This window comes from Nematolebias whitei, chromosome 19 (assembly GCF_014905685.2).
Source record: "Nematolebias whitei isolate Nwh7 chromosome 19, NemWhi1, whole genome shotgun sequence".
NCBI classification, from domain to species: Eukaryota; Metazoa; Chordata; class Actinopteri; order Cyprinodontiformes; family Rivulidae; genus Nematolebias; species Nematolebias whitei.
This window is the reverse complement of record NC_056516.1, coordinates 29,152,376-29,171,992: the sequence shown is the minus strand read 5'-3', so window position 1 is coordinate 29,171,992 and position 19,617 is coordinate 29,152,376. Positions and strand designations below refer to the sequence as shown.

Sequence of the window (19,617 nt, the reverse complement as noted above, 5' to 3'; positions counted from 1 at the left end):
CGGAATGAAATAAAAACAGCATGTTTACGCCTTACATATTTACATAGAACATACAGAAAATAAAATGTATTTTTATATATATATATATATATATATATATATTGTTTTTCATATTCAAAAATACATTTTATTTTCTGACTGCTCTATGTAAATATGTAAGGCGTAAACATGCTGTTTATATTTCATTCCGCTAGCAATACTGTACAGTCGAGAAATTACTGAGTACACACCGGTAATTGGTATGTACTGTACTCATTGAGTACTGCAAAGTATATGTTAAGTATCCTAACAGGGTAGTGTCACCTCATAATTTAGCCCTGTCCTTGAAATAAATACCCATTAAGTACCAGTTAGTAGGCATTTACTGGGTAGGTATCAGGTACATTTCAAACCTGTTTCTTACCCTAAGTATAAGGAATGTACTCTTTAAGTACCAGGCTATATTGTATTTGTACTCACATATGTCCCCATAACCTTTTTACAAGTTGCATCTAAGTACATCTTTTTGTATTAATAATTATCATCACTGTTGTTGTGTTGCAGTGTTAACACCATTACACATTATTTTAATTCATGTTAAGTGTAAAAAAAAAAATCTAATTTATTTTTGTTCAAATTGCTCAAAATGTTTTTTTTTTTTTTAAATGTCAGTAGAGGAAAAAAAGGCAATATAATATATATTTGACATATGTCTGCACATCTATTTTTGGTTAATTTAGTTTTTTTTTTTTTACAGTTGAATGAATTTGAAATATGTGATGTGGGTTTTGTGTATCTTGTATTTTTGTCTTTAATCTTTATTTTTTAATTTTTTTTCTGAAAGGATGCTGTCCTTGTCTCGAGCAGTGGTGTGTGGGGTGGTTCGTGCCCCAGCTGCTGTTTGCCAAGGCGGTGTGACCACTATCACCAGGTTCAACAGCACAGCAGAGGTAACTATTTCATGCTTCAACACAATTCAGGAATCTTTATTCAATTAAAAATAAGCTTAACTGGTGACAACAGGATCATCATATTTTTAATGTATCCAGAGTGCTCCTAAGAAAACAAAATTTGGGCCGCTGGCAGATGAGGACAGAATTTTCACAAACCTTTATGGTCGTCATGACTGGAGGTATGGCTTTGAAATCTAAAGCATGATGCATGTACTGATTTGGTGCCAAAAGTAGATAAAAACATCCAATTAAAAAAAATTGTTTCCACTTCTGTGACGCTTTAGGCTGAAAGGGGCGCTGAAACGAGGTGACTGGTACAAAACCAAGGAGATTCTTTTGAAGGGGGTCGACTGGATTCTGAATGAGATCAAGATTTCTGGTCTGCGTGGGAGAGGGGGAGCAGGTTTCCCTACTGGCATGAAGTGGAGTTTTATGAACAAGCCCAGCGATGGTCGGTCAGTGAGGAGTTGTATAGATTTACTTTGGATATTCTTTTGTTTTAATCACAATTCGTGTAAAATTACAACATTCTTAAAATGTTTAAAGTTAATAAAGTGTCAATATTTGCCTTGAAGAGGTTAGATATTAGTCTCCAGGTACAAATTAAGATATTTTTAATGAGATTTTTTTTTTTTCGCTTACCTTAGCTGCATTATACAACCTCATTCTGTTTTAGTCCAAAGTATTTGGTGGTGAATGCAGACGAGGGAGAGCCAGGCACCTGCAAGGATAGAGAGATCATGCGGCACGACCCTCACAAGCTGGTGGAGGGCTGCCTGGTCGCTGGAAGGGCCATGGGGGCGCGTGCTGCTTATATCTACATCAGAGGAGAGTTCTACAACGAGTCATCTAACCTGCAGGTGAGCCTGAAATTACACAGTTTAAAAATGTGCATTTTTCATGATTTTTGATTTCGCCAGAGGAATTTAGAAAATGCACATCATGTATTATCTCTTACCATAATCACATCTAGATAGCTAAATATTGATTAAAAAGTGGATGCATGTTATTAAAAAAAATGGGTTCATATTATATGGTTACAGTAAATATATTACACGATGGTTATACTTAACGGGCTTTTGGAGTGTGTTTCTTAAGTATTTCTCATGTCAGATTTTACAAAGAAATACTGCAAAGGAAGTTGCAAAATATTAAGTTTAAAAGAAACTCAATAAACACAAAATACTTAATCTCTGCAACTATGTGCACATAATATTCCTAAATAAGTCTGTGGAGTTTGTCTACCAGTACTAAACCTATTTGTCAAAGGTTTTTGTGATTCAAAATGATTTATTTATGGAGAAAACAGAATACCTTTTGAAATCGTGCAAAAAACTGAGAAAAAACACATTTTACAAACATAAAGCAATGATTGATGAAGTTGTATATTGGACAGCAAAAACAACTTTCTGAAATTGAAGTTAGAAAGAAGAACTTTGATATTCACATTAGAGTTCCACGCGGGTCCAAATAATCAGAACCGACCCGGCCTCAGCCCGCAGCCATCATCTCCGAACCCACCCGATCAGACAAATTAACAGTATTTACAGGTCTGAACCCGAAAAAAATGGTCATTTTTAATTAAGCTTTGACTGCTTATACCACCGACTGTTATTAATGGTCGGCGGAAATACGCAGCTGAAGGGGGCAGAAAATCAGAGCTGAGGAGCTCTCAAAGCGCATTAAATGCTTCCCCTGCTTCTGCCTGCATTGGACCCTGCTCTGACGTCAGATATTTTGTGATCTCACCTGTTTGGGTCGTCTGCCGCGCGCGTCCGCTGAGTGCAGCAGCTGAATGAACATCCATTTGGGTTGATGGCTCGCTGGCAGTAGTGTATCTGAAGCTTAAATGAACTTTTTACCTCTTTCAATCGGTCGTCACGCGCAGTCAAATGGCCACGTGCAGCAGGTGTAGTATGGCAAGCCATGTTTGCATACATTGGATCGTCGACTGTGCATGTCCCTGACACAATAAAAAGCCTGACACCGACCCGGCCCACACATTAAGCAAATTATTATGGCCCAGTCCGAATCCGGGTCAGGCGGGTCCGTGCTCCGGGTTCGGGTTAGAAATGACAGCTCTAATTCACATGCACATGTTAAATTCATTCAACCTTTATTTAGACAGGTAAATCCCATTGAGCCTCGAGGACTCATTTACAAGAGAGACCTGATTTCAACAAATAAATATTTACCGTTTGATAATATTTTGCTCCTAGGCTGAAACTAAATTCTTTCCTTTCTTTCAATTTGTCAGAAAATTATTTTCATTTTTGTTTCATTTAACTATGAAGTATTTGATCAAATTTGATGTGCTTATCTTTTCTCTTTCTGGCTTAAGTACATTTTTTAAGTAAGTTGCTAGCTTTTATAGCTTCTGTTCAATGACCAATGATGATATTTTCTCTCTTAGGTGGCCATAAATGAAGCCTATGTTGCTGGGTTGATTGGTAAAAATGCATGCGGCTCTGGTTACGATTTTGACGTGTTTGTAATGCGTGGTGCTGGAGCGTACATCTGTGGAGAAGAAACCGCTCTTATTGAGTCTCTGGAGGGAAAACAGGGGAAGCCCCGCTTGAAGCCTCCCTTTCCTGCAGACGTTGGTGAGAGCCAGAGCACAAAAAGGGCATGTTTACTAAATAAAACGCAAAAAAACAATGGAAACTCTCATACGTTCTCTTCATGTGGTGTGTTTAAGGTGTGTTTGGTTGCCCAACAACTGTTGCCAACGTGGAGACGGTGTCCGTGGCGCCCAGCATCTGCCGGCGTGGAGGCACCTGGTTTGCGAGCTTTGGCAGAGAAAGAAATTCCGGCACAAAACTCTTCAACATTTCTGGCCACGTTAACCACCCTTGCACTGTAGAGGAGGAGATGTCGATTCCTCTGAAAGAGCTCGTTGAGAGACACGCAGGTATACTTGGAAAGAGTCATGTCATTTTTAAGAAAATAACTAGACTGGGTTTTAACTTTAGGGGCTTATAATAGAGTGTTTTAAAGGTACTGCTTTTTTAGACTACTGTAATTAAGTATAACCTTTGTAAAGGAATAACTTGAATCCATCTGCCGTGTTTTCCTGCATTAAAGGGTCATGCACTCAAAAGATTAAGATGGCTTAACATAAGCACGAGTGCAGAAGTTTTTTTTTTTTTTTTCTCCTCTTAATTGAAACCAACATCTGTCTGGTAGGTGGCGTGCGTGGAGGCTGGGATAACCTGCTGGCTGTTATTCCCGGAGGATCCTCAACTCCCCTCATCCCTAAGAGTGTGTGTGAAGATGTGCCGATGGACTTCGATGGCCTCATCCAAGCTCAAACTGGGCTCGGCACAGCTGCTCTTATTGTCATGGACAAATCTGTGAGTGTGTCACCTCTGCAGCGTATTTCAGCTCACGTAGACTTCAAACATCTGGTACATCACTGAATGGCTCTTTTTTGCAGACCGATATTATCAAAGCCATTGCCCGCCTGTTGGAGTTCTACAAGCACGAGAGTTGTGGCCAGTGCACACCATGCAGAGAGGGTAAATACTGCTTTAGTTTCACTTTATAGATTTATGGCATCATTGTTTTCATACAAGGTAATATTTGTTCTGCATCTGACTGACTACAAAAAAAATCTTCTCATTTCTGCAGGAGTGGACTGGATGAATAAGATGATGTGGCGTTTTGTTAGCGGTGATGCTCGGCCATCAGAGATCGACATGATTTGGGAGATCAGTAAGCAGGTTGAGGGGCACACTATCTGTGCTCTGGGTGATGGTGCTGCATGGCCCGTGCAGGTAAAACTGTCCGCTTGCATTTTAAAGAAATAGTTTTAATAATTATTGGTAAATACTGCAAAATTTTACAGATTTTTTTTGTGCAGTTGCACTCTTAAATTACTCTGTCAGCAGAAGAGTATGATAATTCTAATCTAAAAAAGTTAAATCCAGAGGACCAGATTTAACTTTTTTAGCTTTTTCTACCTGGATTATTGAGCATGCATCAGGATAGTATGGTAATTCTACTGACAGACACCTTAAATTAAAAAATAACATATATTGTGTAGATATATTTATTTCTGAGGTAAATGTATGATAATCCGGCTTTCCTTGGTACATAATTAGTTAAATAGATAATTTTTATGTATAACCTTACATTCCTAGAAGTTGTGGTGGGTCCTTATAGTTTACCATGAAACAATGGTCTATGTGCTACAGTAGGAGACGCATTCTTTCCTAAAAGTGTAACTTTTCTGACATTTTTTTGGAGGAAAGAATGGGTTAAGGGAATATCTTATAATGTTAAGTCAGGTCCTCTGGATGGATTCATCCTTGTTGAAACGTTTTGTCTTTTATCCAAAAGACTTCTTCAGTCTGAGAAGCTGCAATAAACTCAGTTTTATAAATAGATCGTTCTCGTAGTGAATCAACCAGTTTGCTGGTGACAGACAAAACTACCTGTTTGCATGTAAAAGGAGGACCATCAGCCTAACAATAGATCATTAGTGCCCTAACAATTGGTTGTTAGTGCCCTGATGATTCACAGAAGGCTAAGTGATGCAATAACAGCATTATAAGAGGGTTACAGTTGAACACAGAGATCCCTGCCCCTGTTAAACAATGAACGGGTTCTCTTCACAACGATGGCGTTCCTTACTCCTCTCTCAAACCAGCGTTCCTCTCTATCAAGGATGTGAACATCTTCATCCTTGAACAAGTGACCGCTGGCCTGCATGTGAGTGTAGACTGCAGAGTGACTTGATCATCACATCCTTTATAAGGATGAATGTTGGTTTGAGAGAAAATTAAAGGAAGCCATCTTTGTGAAGAGAACCCATCCATTGTTAAAAAGGGGCTGGGGTCTCCATGTTCAACTGTCACCCTCTTACAATGCTGTTACCGCAAGTCTCACTCAGCCCTCTGTGACTAGCTAGCAGCCATCAGGGCACTACCGATTTATTTTTAGGCTGACTGTTCTCCTTTTACATGTGAAAAGCTAGTTTTGGCTGTCACCAGCAAACTGTTTGATTCACTATGAGACGGGGCTATTTGTAACTTCTCAGACTGAAGAAGTCTTTTGTATAAAAGACGAAATGTTTCAACAAAGAAGAGTCCATGCAGAGGACCTGACTTAACCTTGTTACATTTTTCTACTTGGATTATTGAGCATGCATCAGGACTGTTGAGGGACTAATTGTTGATATTTAATTACTTCTTGTAATTTGCAACTTTTACCACCAGATGCCACTAAATTCACCCATCCATTTTCTTCCTTCCACTTCTTCCTTTTCATGTCGTGGTGGAATATACAAAAGTCCACATAATTGCTTGTTCTGTAAATTGTGTTTATATGTTGGGATTGCATACTTTATACCTACACTATAAATGATTTCTTTCCATCTGTGTTCCTAGGGATTGGTCAGACACTTCAGACCTTTGATGGAAAGCAGAATTGCTGAATACCAACAGCAGCAGCAGCAGCAAGCCAGGGCTTAAATCCCTCTTTCATCTTATTTCTTGAACTCTTGGTCGTCCTAATCTACCCCTAAGCCAGAGCTTTGCTCTTCAAAAATTATTTAAACTAAAGATAATGTGACATCTTGACACCTTCTTGTCGAGCTTTGAGTTACGTCTGCCTTGTTGGATTAAAGTATCATTAAAGTTCTATTACATTAAATCACGTTTGAATTTAAGTTTTGATTGTTTTATTTTACTATTGTACATAAAACACAAAACGTTTCAACAAAGAAGAATCCGTCCAGAGGACCAGACTCAACCTTGTTAGATTCATCTACCTGGATTATTGAGCATGCATTAGGACGTTAGGCTCATTAGTACCCTAACTAAATTCTACCAGGTGAGTAAGAGTGAACGTTTGGTTGTGTTTTTTCTCTGGACTTGCCACTTGTCCAGGGTGTACGCTGCATCATGCACTGTGACTGCTCGAGAGAGACACCAGCTACCCTGCGACCCAAAAGAAAAATTGTAAAGAATTTTTCTTTTTAATTATCGTTTTTCATTCCATTATTTACCACTATAGATAAAAAGGGCAGAAGACAGTGTGATCTGAAAAAAAAATTTCGTCACATGGGTGGGTTTACCATAGTTATAAAAATTCTGAATTGTTAAATATGTGTGTTTACATTTGGCACGCAGAGCCACAGTAATTGGAAATAAGCTAGCTACTGTGAAGGGTTAAAGGTGACAAAAATAAATACATCATGAAATTAAATCAGTAATTACAGTTTGTTGCAAATGAGTTGAACGGTATAAATACCGGTCAATAATGAAGAGTTGCTTAACATTTAACTTTTAAAAAATGTCCAATTCATGAGAATTCTGTGGAGGCTGAAATGTGACAAACACAATGTATCATTTAATTTAATCAAAACATTAAATATACAATTAAATTATTAAATACACAATTAATTAAATGTCCAGTAAACTAAATAAATGTACCTTTTAAATTCTTTATTTCATGATGTACAGCATTTATTTAATTTCGTCACATTCCACCTTCCATCGTCCATAATTACGTCAGACCAAAAGACAACCGAGATCTCGTTTCTAAGTCTCGCGATAGCTTCTTCACCCTCGTCACGTGATGTAGGCTAAAAAACGTCTTCATGTCGGTGGACGAGAACGGTATGAAAGTATCCTGTATTTTTTAATTACTTAGTTCTTTATTAATATTATTTTACAGAGATTCAAAAGTGATCACAGAAACACACATGAGTATTTCAAATTATATAAAGTAGAGGTTTGTGTAAAATAGATTGCTCTTGAAGTAATTTAACGATGTCGCAGGTTTAGCATCTTTTTGACGTCGCTTGATGTGTAATGCTAGCTGTTACCATCACTCCCTTCTATCACCCAGTTGGTTTATGGCTAACGTAAACGTGTTTGTTTTGTATAATTACACGCATAGACTCAATAAAACCTTAACTTTAAGTCAAGGAATTTTTTTGCTTTCTACGCAATGTTTAATAAATGCATTTTGTAGTAATCAGCTACGATTATAAGCTACTTCATAATTTTCAATTTTTCTACATTATCTTGCTTACTTTGCAGCTGTGCGTGGAAACATCAGCATGGAAATGCTAAAGATAGAGCAAGTTATTGTTGGAGATCATAAGCCCCCCTCCTCTGCTGAGAGAATCGAGCCTGTGGTCGTCCCCATTAAGCCATGTAAGACAGAAAACTTTATTTTATTTTTGCACAATCATTTCTCTACAACACAATTTTGAATTTTAACTTGTCCGTTTGTTGCGATTCAGTTCACAACGAGAGTCTGCAGTGTTTTGAGTGCTTCATCACCTTCAGTGAACCTAAAGCCAAAGAGAGGCATATCAAGAAGCATCATCGGGACCAGTACGCACAACAACTGCAGGAGGTACAAGAAAATGACAAGGGAACAAATGTGTGAAATGACAGTAGCAAAAATATCAATTAAATTGTTAATAAGGGTCTATTTATAGTATCACAAATATTGTGCCACTTTAAAGTATTCCAAACCATGTTTGCAGTGATCCTGAATTACCCAAAAATTTTTAAATTGTCCTCTTGTGTTTCATTTATGCATCTTTTTTGTGAAATCTCTTCTTTTACTCCTCAGGATTGCTTCTAACAAAGCAAAACTTATGTTTTTTGAATAAAAATGGGGGGTGGGGGATGTTAAACTTACATTCTTTACTTACGGTACATTAGTGAAATCTTAATTTTTCATATTTTCTTTTCATCATTTTTCAGACTAATACACGGTTTACCTGTTTCAACTGTGCCAAGTATTTCCACTGCCCTGACGAGCTTATTCGGCACCAAGTAACACATAACAGGGAGAAAACACCCTTCCCCTGCACTAGGTGCAAGCAAAAGTTCTGCACCTTTACTGAGGTGAAGACACAAGTTTAGAGATTGTTTTTCTTTGCTATAAATGATCAGTATTGTTTATTTACAATAATAATTGTATATTATCTTGCAGCTAAGCCAACACAAACGACATAAGTGCCCAAAACGACGATTTCCTCGCAAGGACTGCAGTGCTTTGTTCCCTACTGGCTCTCGACTTACTAGACATCGCATAGCAGTCCATCGCGACCAAGAAGCATCTGAAGACATCAACACCTTCCAGTGCAGCAAGTGTGATGGTGGTTTTCAAACAGAAGAAGATCTCCTGCAGCACCAGGAGATGTTTGCTAGTGACCAGAACTGTGGTCTTAAATCCCAGGGCGAAAAAGGTGTTCCTAAAGCCAAGTGTGCCGCTAAGGAGGAGAAAGCAATAGGAAGCAGGAAAAAATCCTCCTCTTTTGAGCTCAACATTCCCTGTCCTAAACCAGATTGTGATTGCACGTTTCCCTCTGTTGAGGCTCTGCGAGCACACAAACAAGACAAACATGGCGCCCCCTCTCATAAAGCTCCCAGCTCAGAATACTCCTGCCCCACTTGTGGAAAGTGCTTTGCAAGAGAACGTGCCCTAAAGTTGCACCAGGCTTTCCATACTAAGGGTCAGAAGGTTCTCAACAAGAGATAATATATGAAATATTCTCTTGCAACATTCATTTGTATGATTGCTAGATATAATTTCTTTTTTCCTGGATAATGTAACACTTAACTGTATATAAATATAATAATGTTAGATCATGCTACAAAGATATTTGTGCTGTCACTGTTATTTCTATGCTGTTTTACATTGATCGCAAATTAGTAAGTTAATTATTTTTTAGGCGTGTGAATGTTTTGTTTCTACCCTTAAGTGTTTTATTTTTCAATAAAATCTATGAACTCCTAGAGAACAATATTTCTAAACTTAATAAAATATGTTAAACACTTCGCTGTTTAGGACTCTGTAACTTCGCATGTCAAAATAGACCTCTTGATTATTTGTCCTTCCTGGAAATGCTCAGTAGATTCAATGGTATTCTTGATTTTCATTTTTTTTTTTGTTTATCTTAAATTTCTGTTCTGTAAGGTGGATATGTCATATTACATATTTGCTCAGTAATGCCAGGCAGAAACTTTCAGTAACCCAATAAATGTATTTTGCAATATGCAGGGTAATGTGATTTTGCATAACTTGGTTTTAAGAAAGATTATGACTTTAAAATGCAGCTTAAAGTTAAAATTAATAGTGAGATACAAGTGTTTTGACCTCACTAACGAAATGTACCAAAATAAGTAAACAAATAATTTGTAGTCAACATAACGTGTACATTTAAAACCCATTTGTAATTTTAATGGCAAATGATAAGTTTAGAAGGTCAAAATTAGTTTTTGCTCAGCAACAAATATCTTCAGTACAATATTTAGTCAAATATACATTCAATTTAGTTCATTTTTCTTAATATTTAAACCAATTTTTTTTTAAGTTTAAGAAGTTATCTAATACCTTATTGCAAATTTGACAATCTCTGCACAAATTTTAGTTTGGATTAGTGCAAAAAAAAACAAAACTCATGTAAATTTATGCAGGGATTTACTGAATTAATTTTACATTAGAGTGTATTTAACATGCATTAAATGTCCGTACTCTATGAGTTTCAGTTTTTACAAAGATTTTCTGAAAATGCATGACTGAAATTGAAAAACAGCTAGAGAGAAATCGTCCACATTAAGCGCTTCAGCTTGTTTTCCCATGATGCACCTGTGCTTGCCCCTATCTGCTATCTCGCGCCTTTGCCATCTTGCCTCGCGCATCGCTGCAGTGATCCTCTGCCCGCGCTCTGTTTGTGTTGTAGTAAATAATGGCGGCCTCGGGAGGCGGTTTATATTCTACTGCCACGGGTCTGGGCACCAGCTCCCTACCGGCCCGGGCTCGCTTCCCGGGTCGTCCGTGCGCGTCTCGCGGTAAGCTGCGGTTGGAGAAACGGACCAGACGCGGAAGGTTGTGCTCGGCCGACTGCGAGCTTCCTGCCGGAGGGCCGAGGCCCGTCAACATCGGCCTAGCGTTAAGCGAGGATCCGTCCCTGTTGCCCCTGCTCGGGGTGGCGGAGAAGCATAGCCGCCGAAAAGATGCGGGCTTTGACTCCAGCAGCAGCGAAGGGGTGAGTTTACTAACTGGAAACCGTCACGGATGGAGTTAGTTTGTACAAAAGACAAATGTAAAACCAGCTTTTTGTTACTTGTGAATAACATGTTAGCTGATGTGCTGCTAATTAGCTGCAAACACTAACCCTATACGGGCATTGTTTGCTTGCAGGAAAAGCCCCAGAGAGGATTTGAAGTGGTTATATCCTGATTACTTTGGCAGATATTCATGGCAACTCTGTTGTGCAATAACCAGAATCGGTGCAGCTGATTATAATGTCTGTCCAGCTGAGCATGAAAGGCGCATATAAAGGCGGAAACTTTGGCGCTTTGATCGCACTGTCGTGTTTTGTTGTGGAAACCATGCTTTGCTCATCCCCCCCACTGTTCCCCCACCCTCGTCCAGGGGTGCTTTGCTCAGCTAAGTTACAATCTAGTTCTTGTAACTTTATATCATGATATTTGCTTGCAAAACGTTGCAACTGCGAGGTGTTGGATCACAGTCCACGTTGGAGCTGCTCTGTCAGCTGACTGCTCCGTGTGTTAACGTTAGGTGAACGCAAGAAGCAACAGGAGGGATATAAACCTCTAATAAATGTTACAGCAACCCCCCAAAATAAATTAACATAGTCTGCAGTCATATTGAAGGTACTCCATGATTTAAAATACAAATTTGAATTGCTATAAAATATCAATACTGTACCCCTGAATGCATTTGAGTAATAAGTTGTGTTTACTGGGAGCTATAATTTTCATATTCTGCTTTAATGTATTTTCATTGATGTTATAATCAACACGTCCTGTCAACGTTTATCTACAACAGGTTATTTGAAGATTATTTTTAGACTACGTGCAAAATGGAGTGATTTTGATCTGTAATATCGCATTGCCCATTTTACCTGCAGCTGTGTGACAATAATGTAAAGGTACTCATTGCAAAACTATTCAATATAGCATGAGAACATGTTATTCTGAGTTATGATTAATGGAGCAATTTACTCCCAATAGTTTGATGTGCAATTTTAAAATGTGGGTGTGCAGTCAATGTAAAGGAAGCCCTCAGCGGAATCTGTTGGAAACTACTTGGAAGCTTGAGTCACATGATATATCTACTGTAGGCTGGCTGGAGTTTGTGAATATGGCAGAATCAGACAAGCTTAGAACCTTAAAGACATTTAGGTGCAAATATAAGAGATGAGATAATCTCCTCAAGTCTGTCAATAATAAATATTGGGGATCACGCAGGGTGCACACGTGGCTTTTGAAAATTTCTAGACCGTGCATTGATTGTGACATATATTTAGACAAAAATTAAACCCTTTTTATTTTAATGTTACAAGAACACCATTATCTTAACATTTAGAATTACATTTAAAAAAGGAACAAACTAAAATAAAAATACATTTAAATTAAATACTAATTTTTTATTTTCCAAAGTCGCAGGGAGTTGCAGCAGAAAGAGCTGCATACAGACCCTGTTCTAGACCAGTAAGTTTAGCGTTTAACTTATCTTTTTATCTTTATAAAACAAATATGAGCATAAATGCGTACATCAGAATTGTCTGACTTCTCATTCTCATACTGCTCTTCTGTGGATCTCCTCATTGTTGACCTATTTTCAGTCCCTTTGGCTGTTTGGTGCTGTTAACAAATATTGCTTATAAATTTTTTATTTAAAGACACGTTACTTTAATGCCATATTGGGTCTAATCATGCCATCTGTTGCCTCGAGAAGGGACTTGACTGATGCAATCTCTTTAAAGGGGACTGTCAGTCACATGGTTTATGCTAAATCTTGTGGATGCTGCTCAACTGGAGTGCAAAACGTCACTTGCAGTGTTCTTCAGTGATGTGGAATCTATGCTATTCAAGGGCTTTCACTGATGACCAACCTGTGGAGAGACTTGGATGTGAGTAACTGAGATATGGCTAACAAAGTTGCGTCAGGTCCTCTGGATGGGTTCTTCTTTGTTGAAACATTTTGTTTTTTTATCCAAAAGACCTTCAGAGAGTAGAAGCTTTTTGTTTCTCCTTTTGATCAATGAGTGCATAGAAAATAATCCAACATGTGAATTTGGAAATTAGACATGTGCACAGAGATGGTGCAAAAACTAAAGAATGTGTGTGGACTAATTTATGGCTTAGTCACATGAACAGGTTTTCCTTTGCTGTGTTAGAACTGCACTGATGCAACACCGGTGTAAGAGTAGAGAGCAGTGCTGCTGATGCTGCACCAAAGTTTCTGATGGGCAAATACCTGAAAATCAAATCATGAGCAGTAGTGACTCATGCTTAGTTTCAATATGGTCTCATACGTTGAGCAGAAAACATTGAAAAGATTGAATACACCAACTGAAATGTTAGCAAGCTAAGTAATAAAAGAAAGTCTATATGCATTAGATTTCTGTGACTCCCATTTTGTGAAATGTCAATATTTGCTTAAAATTCCACTTTTGGCTTTTCTCTTTTGCTTCTTCTGAAGGCCTATGTCTACCTGCTGATAATTTCACAGCACCAGAATTGTACACAAATGAATTTAAAGCCAAAAATATGTGATTAAAAAAGTTTTTCATTTTTGTGTGTACAGTATATGATCATCTATGATAAAAATGACCACTAACTACACATGATTCACAACCTACCTTTGTAATAAAATGAGCTAAATCAGCAGAGCCATGTTTTGTTGCCAACAATTAAGGAGTCTTTTGTTTACATTCAAAACATTGGTGAGTGCCCTTCAGACAGTCTCAGCACATCAGGGATATTGAGTCGTTAATATAAACGTCGGATATAAACGTAACCAGAGGGGGAATGTCAGAATTAGAAATGTTAGGTTTAAAAAGAAAAGGTGAAGTTCTTTTCTCTTGTGAAAAGAAAAAAGCTGTAAGGACGAGAATCCACAGAAATGCAGTATGTTAAATGTTGTTAAGGCAAAAGTTGGATCATATTTAAACAAGCTGTGCAGAGATATTCAGAATATGAACTCTTGACTAGGAATTTTCTGCAAAACTCAGTAAATTTAGTTTTTTAAGGCTGTTTTCTAATGCAATTTTGACCAAAACCCCAATAGGTTTGGGCAACATTAACCCCCAAACAATCATTTAATGATGTTAAAGCTATTAAAAGCACAAACAAATAAAAGAAGAAACATTGTGTATTTTGAACCCTATTACGGTATTTGCTTTAATTTAGTTTTCTGAAGATTCTTGTAAAATTCACAATAAACATCTAAAATGATCCATCAAATATTCAGTATTAAAATAACTCAGGTGTTTTACATTCTATGTAAACTTTTGTTTTCATTGTTGAAAATGTTTGAAGCAAATCTTTTTTAGTTATTTTGTGCATTGCCCAGTAAATGATTGCTATCTGTAGAAGGTGTACAGTTTTATCTTGTTTTATTTAAACGTATCCAAATGTTTCGATATACTGACTATATACTAAAGGCTGCGCTGTTTTATTCTCAGGAGGACGATTTCATTGGATTTGGAACCGCAAGGGCTTGCCCACAGAAAACTTCAGCTGCCAGAGAAGCTAAACCTCCAAAAGCTTCAGAACCATCACCAGGAGCAAAACCTCTTATTGGAAAAATTATTCCAAAGATACAAAAACAGTCTCTTGTTGGAAAAATTGTACCTAGGGATGCTAAGGAAGGAAAAGATGTTAAAGAGAGCCCAGTAAAAGACATAGAAATGCACAAAGTAGCAATAAAAGTGCACAATAAGCAGGAGGCTCTTTCTTCCAAAGCCAAACAGGCAGGTGAGCAGATCTCAGGTGGTCAAAGCTGTACAACATCAGCTGATATAACAAGGAAAGTAGAAGCAGCATCTTCAGAAAGTGCAGTGGCCCAGTCCTTTTCGTCTTTTCACAAACGTCAGAGGAGGAGAACGGTTAAAGGTGTTGGTGTTTCTGCAGAAGCTGCTGCCCCGAGTGGAGAAGAGCCCAAAATGACACTTAAGCGTAATGCTGCAAAGGCTTCATTAAAGAAAGTGCGGAAAAAACGCAGAGGAAGATTTTTGTTTGGATACAAGCGAAAGCCGTCAACAGACATTCTCGATAATAATCGGCCTAAAATCAAAAGGGTTCGTGCTCGTGCTCGGCGGGTTTATTATGCCTACGTGCCTGAGCCGCTACCACCTGTGGAAAGTAATGACCTACAGATTCAAGGTCAGAATGTCACCTTATCAGAAATGTCAGGTTTAGAGCAAGTAGACCAGAGTTCCAACAATTCCTTATCAACTGTAACAAGCGGACGGTCTTCCCGCACTATTAAAACTCCAAAGAGGTTCCTGAATGAAGAAATTATCCCCTTTCCAAAGGGCTCTCTGGCCACGTGGCTGAAAAGTCAGCAGAAAGAGGATGGAAAACCATTTCACGAGTCAGATTATGATAGCAACTCGCAGCCAGTGGACACATCTGGGGTTGACGGCTCATCTGGCGGCTCAAAAATGTCATCAAAACCCATTCCGGGAGCGAGTCACATAGAGATCTACAAAAACTTGAAGAAGTTGACCTTAAAACTGGCGGAGAAAAAGAGAAGCCAAGGTTACAGTCAGGAGGATTACACAAATCAGAGCGATGATTTGACTGCTCATGTGAGGAAGAAACGGAAACCAAAGCTCGTGATGGAGGAGCTGGACTCTCCCGGAGTCGTGAGGAAAGTGGCTTTAGTGGTGGAGGCGGATGTTGAGTCTCCCAAGAAAATCGCATCTGAAGATGCAGGTAATAACAGTAAGGATAAGTCTTTTAAAAATAATAATGAAGAGTATACAGGTTGTTTGCTGTGTTTTTACAAACAAAAGACTGGGAAATACTTGTGGATGTCAGAAATGTTATGCCTGCAACAAGATTTTAAATAATCTAAAGTTGCTTTTTTTGTGTCATTTGATGCAGATGAAGCAGTTGGCATGAAAGAGGCAAGTAGTGAGGTGCTGGATACAGGCGCCAGCCATCGGATTGGTCTAAGTGGAGCTAATAAGAGGATGCTCCACTTGTTGAAGAAAGCCAAAGTGCAGCTCATAAAGATTGATCAGCAGAAGCAGCTCAAGCTGACACAGGTAAGAGCTGATTTGATTTGATACTATGTGAAAGAAAATTAGCTTAGGCGCCTTTGTGTTATGCAACACATAGTGTGTTCTTTAAGAGTTTAGTTGTGTCATTAATTTATTGCATTTCATACAAAAATGAAAAAACAAATTTCTCGTTTGGAATAATAGTTGGGCTTAGGAGAATCTCAAGTGCCGGTGAGTGGGAGGAGGAGGAAGAGGAGAGTTGGACTGTCTGCCAAAGAGGTTCCTCCACAGGTACATCTTTTAAATATTAAGTTAATTTAAAATGAAAGTTTATTTTGTTCAAACTAGTTGTGCTTTTGCTCTAATAATGGCTGCATGTCCTGTTTTCTTTGTAAATTACTTTTAAAATGAGCAACCAATTAATCAATTAAGACAGATGGAGAGTGATAGAAAGATATGGATTTTTCTCGCTGTCGTTCCTAAATAATTTGCTCTTTTGGCAGATTTACTGTGAGCAGGATTTTACTTAATGCTGATTTTAATAATCTATTGTTGTCCAATAATGTCCATGCTTGTCCCAGTTTTTATTCTGTTTGTGTGTGTGTGTGTGCAGGAGCAGCCGCTTGGAGGTCCGAGGATCAAACACGTGTGTCGGGCCGCAGCGGTGGCATTGGGCCAGCCTCGGGCCATGGTGCCGGATGACATTCCCAGACTCAGCGCTCTGCCGCTTCACGAGAGGGAGGGCATCACCTTTTCCCCCGCAGCAGAAGGTACATTCCAGCCCCTGTGCTGGTTCTATTAGGATGAACGTTGAATATAGCTTTTTAATTTTTTTTATACATTTTTACACTATAATAATTTGTTCAGAATTAAAGACTCACTCTATTTTATCCATTATGTAGTTCTGAAGTACTCAAGTAGTTCAATATTGGTGTATTTTTTTTTAGTTGTACATTTTCTATAAACTTATTTTGCATGTCAGCTGAGTGTGAACAGTGAAGTGTACAAGTAAACGCAAAAGAGTACAATCCAGCTTATTGTAGTTTTAAACCATGAACTGAAGTTAATAAAGTGCATATTTAGTATTTTATTTATACTTATGAACTGTACTTACGTCCTGATGATACCTGGTTAAAATGCAAAAAATCTGACTTAACTGCAAAATGAAAGGGAGAACACATAACAGACTCAGAAGAGAGAAGAACTGGTTTTTCTTTTTATCTGATTTTGGGGTTTTGTGTGAAATCTTTGTCCTTTTAAACTGCTTCAGTAAATTGTGTTGTCCAGTCTTTCATTGTAGGGTATCAGTGAGACACTGCCAGGTTTGCTACTGTTGTTTTGTACCAATACAAATCTCAGCAACTAATTAGGTTAATGGATCAATCTGTGCAAAATCAGCCAACGAGATGGTCGGCATAACATTTTCTTTTGTTTGTTTGTTTTTTTTCAGGGGGGGGGGGGGGTAATTTGGCATGAAATGGTATTTCAGCCTTATCTTTCCGTTAATTTCAACCTTATCTTTTACAGGATAAAATTTGATACGCTATACATCTGGAATATAGTTAAGAAATCGGTTAGGAAACGGCTCAATCATTAAATCAAACAGGCAGTTTTGTTTGTCTAAATTAATACTTCTTTAGTTTGTTGGCTCATAAATGGCAGGAAGTGTAAATATATAAAGACCAGGTGTTCTTTAAGGTTATTTTTTCTTTTTGGCTAATGCTGATTTCAGTTTCTGAAACGGTTAAAAACCCTCAATAAGAAACAAAGGAAATCTGTTCAGGTGGTTTATTAGTATGTTTTACCTTATCAGACTGAATGTATCGATAATTTCTCAAAACCTTTTTTTTTTTTTTAAATAAATAAACACCAAAAAGACATTTGTGGGGGGGAAATACCTTAATTGGTAAGACTTTCAAATGTTCTGTAAATGAGCAAAAATGAATTCATTGAATCCATCGCAGTGGGGTTAGGTGGTGTGTTAAAAATCTGTTAGTTTGGTGAAATGTGAAAATTCTTGGTTTGTATTTCTCAAGTCTTTCTGAAGTTCTTTTAAAGTTTCTTTAAACTTAAGTTGCTTTTTTTCATTACCTGACCGTTTTTACATAAATGTTTGCATTCTTCCCCAAAACCACTTAACTTTGTTTTATGAATCATTCAGACACATAAAAGCTCCTAATTCAGAGGATGAACTTGCGTTGTATTAAAACGTAACAGACTGCTTAGCGAAGAAATCATTGTAAAACAGATTTTTTGGCATTTTACTGGCAACTTGTCAAATAAATAGCCAAATTGTCTTAACATCTTTAGGTGAATCTGTAAAAAATACCAAAGTTTACATAGTTTGAATCAAACAAGATATTAGCACCAACAAGTTGATATCCAAATAGAGTTGGGCGATATGACCAAAAGTCATCTTACTTAGTATTTTTTTTAGCTTTTTTTCTGATGATTTATTCAACATATTTATTTAATTCTACAATATTACCTAATTAACGATGATGACTCATGGACCTTGTCCTCTGACCCATGTTCCTTTACTGGTATAAAAAAACCTTTATAATTATACTAACATAACCCATCAGCAAAGGGGACTTTTAATCAGTTGTTTCTGAATGGCAACAATTATGATGCATTAGAAGCGCATGGGAAAAGCTGAACGCCTAGTAATGTATCTAACAAAGTAAAGTCAGGTCCTCTGGACATATTCTTTATTGAAACATTTTGTCTTTTAGCCAAAATACGTCTTCAGTCTGAGGAGCTGCAACAAACTCAGTCTTATAAATAGCACCTTCTCATAGTTGCTCAACCAGTTTGTTGGTGACAGCCAAAACTAGCTGTCCACCTGTAAAAGGAGGACCATCAGCCTAACAGTTGGTCGTTAGTGCCCTGATGACCACTTGCTATTCACAGAGGGCTGAGTGACACTAGCAATAACAGCATAGTAAGAGGGTGACGGACACGGAGGCCTCCGCCCCTGTTTAATGATGGACAGGTTCTCTTCACAAAGATGGCTTCCTTCATTCCTCTCTCAATCCATCATTCCTCTCTATCCAGGATGTGAACATCTTCAACCCTGAAAGAGGGACCGCTGGCCTGGAGATGAGTGTAGACTGCAGAGTCCTGGCCTGATGATGTTGCTCTTCTGCTGGGTCATCCTTTTGGCCTGTGGCTGTTTAGTTTCCCAGATGTTTAACTGATCACAACCCTCATGGCACTGAACTAATACTACTAATACTAATACTACTACACTAAAATTACTCTGTGCTGGAGGACTGTATCTTTGGGATGGACCAGTCTTTGTCGTAATGTATTTTGGGGTTTCACTCAGCCCCCTGTGAATAGCAAGCAGTCATCAGGGCACTAATGACCAGTTGTTAGGTTGATGTCCCTCCTTTTATCACGTGAACAGCTAGTTCTGGATGTCAACAACATACTGGTTGATCCACTATGAGAAGGTGCTATTTATAAGACTGAGTTTATTGCAGCTTCTCAGACTGACAGAGTCTTTTGGGGAAAAAAGACGAAACGTTTCAACAAGAAGAATCCGCCCAGAGGGTCTGACTTTACTTTGTTAGATGTTCTACCAGGATTATTGAGCATGCATCAGGATATCCTAGTAATGTAATTTCTAAAAATAGCTGTTTAAATTTGCACCCAATATTTTGGATA

The 19,617-nt window shown here is 38.0% G+C and overlaps 3 protein-coding genes across 3 annotated transcripts in view; all 3 read left to right on the top strand.

Moving 5' to 3' along the window:
• The window catches only part of ndufv1 (NADH:ubiquinone oxidoreductase core subunit V1), a 7,359-nt gene extending 756 nt beyond the window's left edge, over positions 1-6,603 (top strand). The window contains exons 2-11 of the mRNA XM_037693419.1: positions 824-929; positions 1,029-1,111; positions 1,217-1,387; positions 1,609-1,792; positions 3,346-3,535; positions 3,631-3,843; positions 4,119-4,285; positions 4,369-4,450; positions 4,563-4,708; positions 6,323-6,603. Of these exons, the coding sequence (XP_037549347.1) occupies positions 825-929; positions 1,029-1,111; positions 1,217-1,387; positions 1,609-1,792; positions 3,346-3,535; positions 3,631-3,843; positions 4,119-4,285; positions 4,369-4,450; positions 4,563-4,708; positions 6,323-6,406 (1,425 nt within the window). The 5' untranslated portion in view covers position 824 and the 3' untranslated portion in view covers positions 6,407-6,603. The remainder of the gene's footprint in view (positions 1-823; positions 930-1,028; positions 1,112-1,216; positions 1,388-1,608; positions 1,793-3,345; positions 3,536-3,630; positions 3,844-4,118; positions 4,286-4,368; positions 4,451-4,562; positions 4,709-6,322) is intronic.
• Positions 6,604-7,500: 897 nt separating this feature from the next.
• LOC119425410 (zinc finger protein 345) lies at positions 7,501-9,538 on the top strand. Its single transcript, XM_037692936.1, has 5 exons — positions 7,501-7,555; positions 7,982-8,098; positions 8,188-8,303; positions 8,660-8,803; positions 8,892-9,538. Exons 1-5 carry the CDS (start codon positions 7,537-7,539, stop codon positions 9,438-9,440), a joined length of 945 nt encoding a protein of 314 aa, XP_037548864.1. The 5' UTR covers positions 7,501-7,536; the 3' UTR covers positions 9,441-9,538.
• Positions 9,539-10,584: 1,046 nt separating this feature from the next.
• The window catches only part of kmt2ba (lysine (K)-specific methyltransferase 2Ba), a 33,523-nt gene continuing 24,490 nt past the window's right edge, over positions 10,585-19,617 (top strand). The window contains exons 1-5 of the mRNA XM_037693386.1: positions 10,585-10,950; positions 14,401-15,655; positions 15,827-15,990; positions 16,150-16,236; positions 16,559-16,715. Coding sequence (XP_037549314.1) covers positions 10,651-10,950; positions 14,401-15,655; positions 15,827-15,990; positions 16,150-16,236; positions 16,559-16,715 — 1,963 coding nt within the window. The 5' untranslated portion in view covers positions 10,585-10,650. The remainder of the gene's footprint in view (positions 10,951-14,400; positions 15,656-15,826; positions 15,991-16,149; positions 16,237-16,558; positions 16,716-19,617) is intronic.

Bases quoted from the DNA above. Each gene is read 5' to 3' on its own strand.
- LOC119425410 (XM_037692936.1), top strand. The intron at 8,099-8,187 runs GTAAGACAGAAA...GTTGCGATTCAG, and splicing joins GGTCGTCCCCATTAAGCCAT to TTCACAACGAGAGTCTGCAG. The intron at 8,804-8,891 runs GTGAAGACACAA...ATTATCTTGCAG, and splicing joins AGTTCTGCACCTTTACTGAG to CTAAGCCAACACAAACGACA.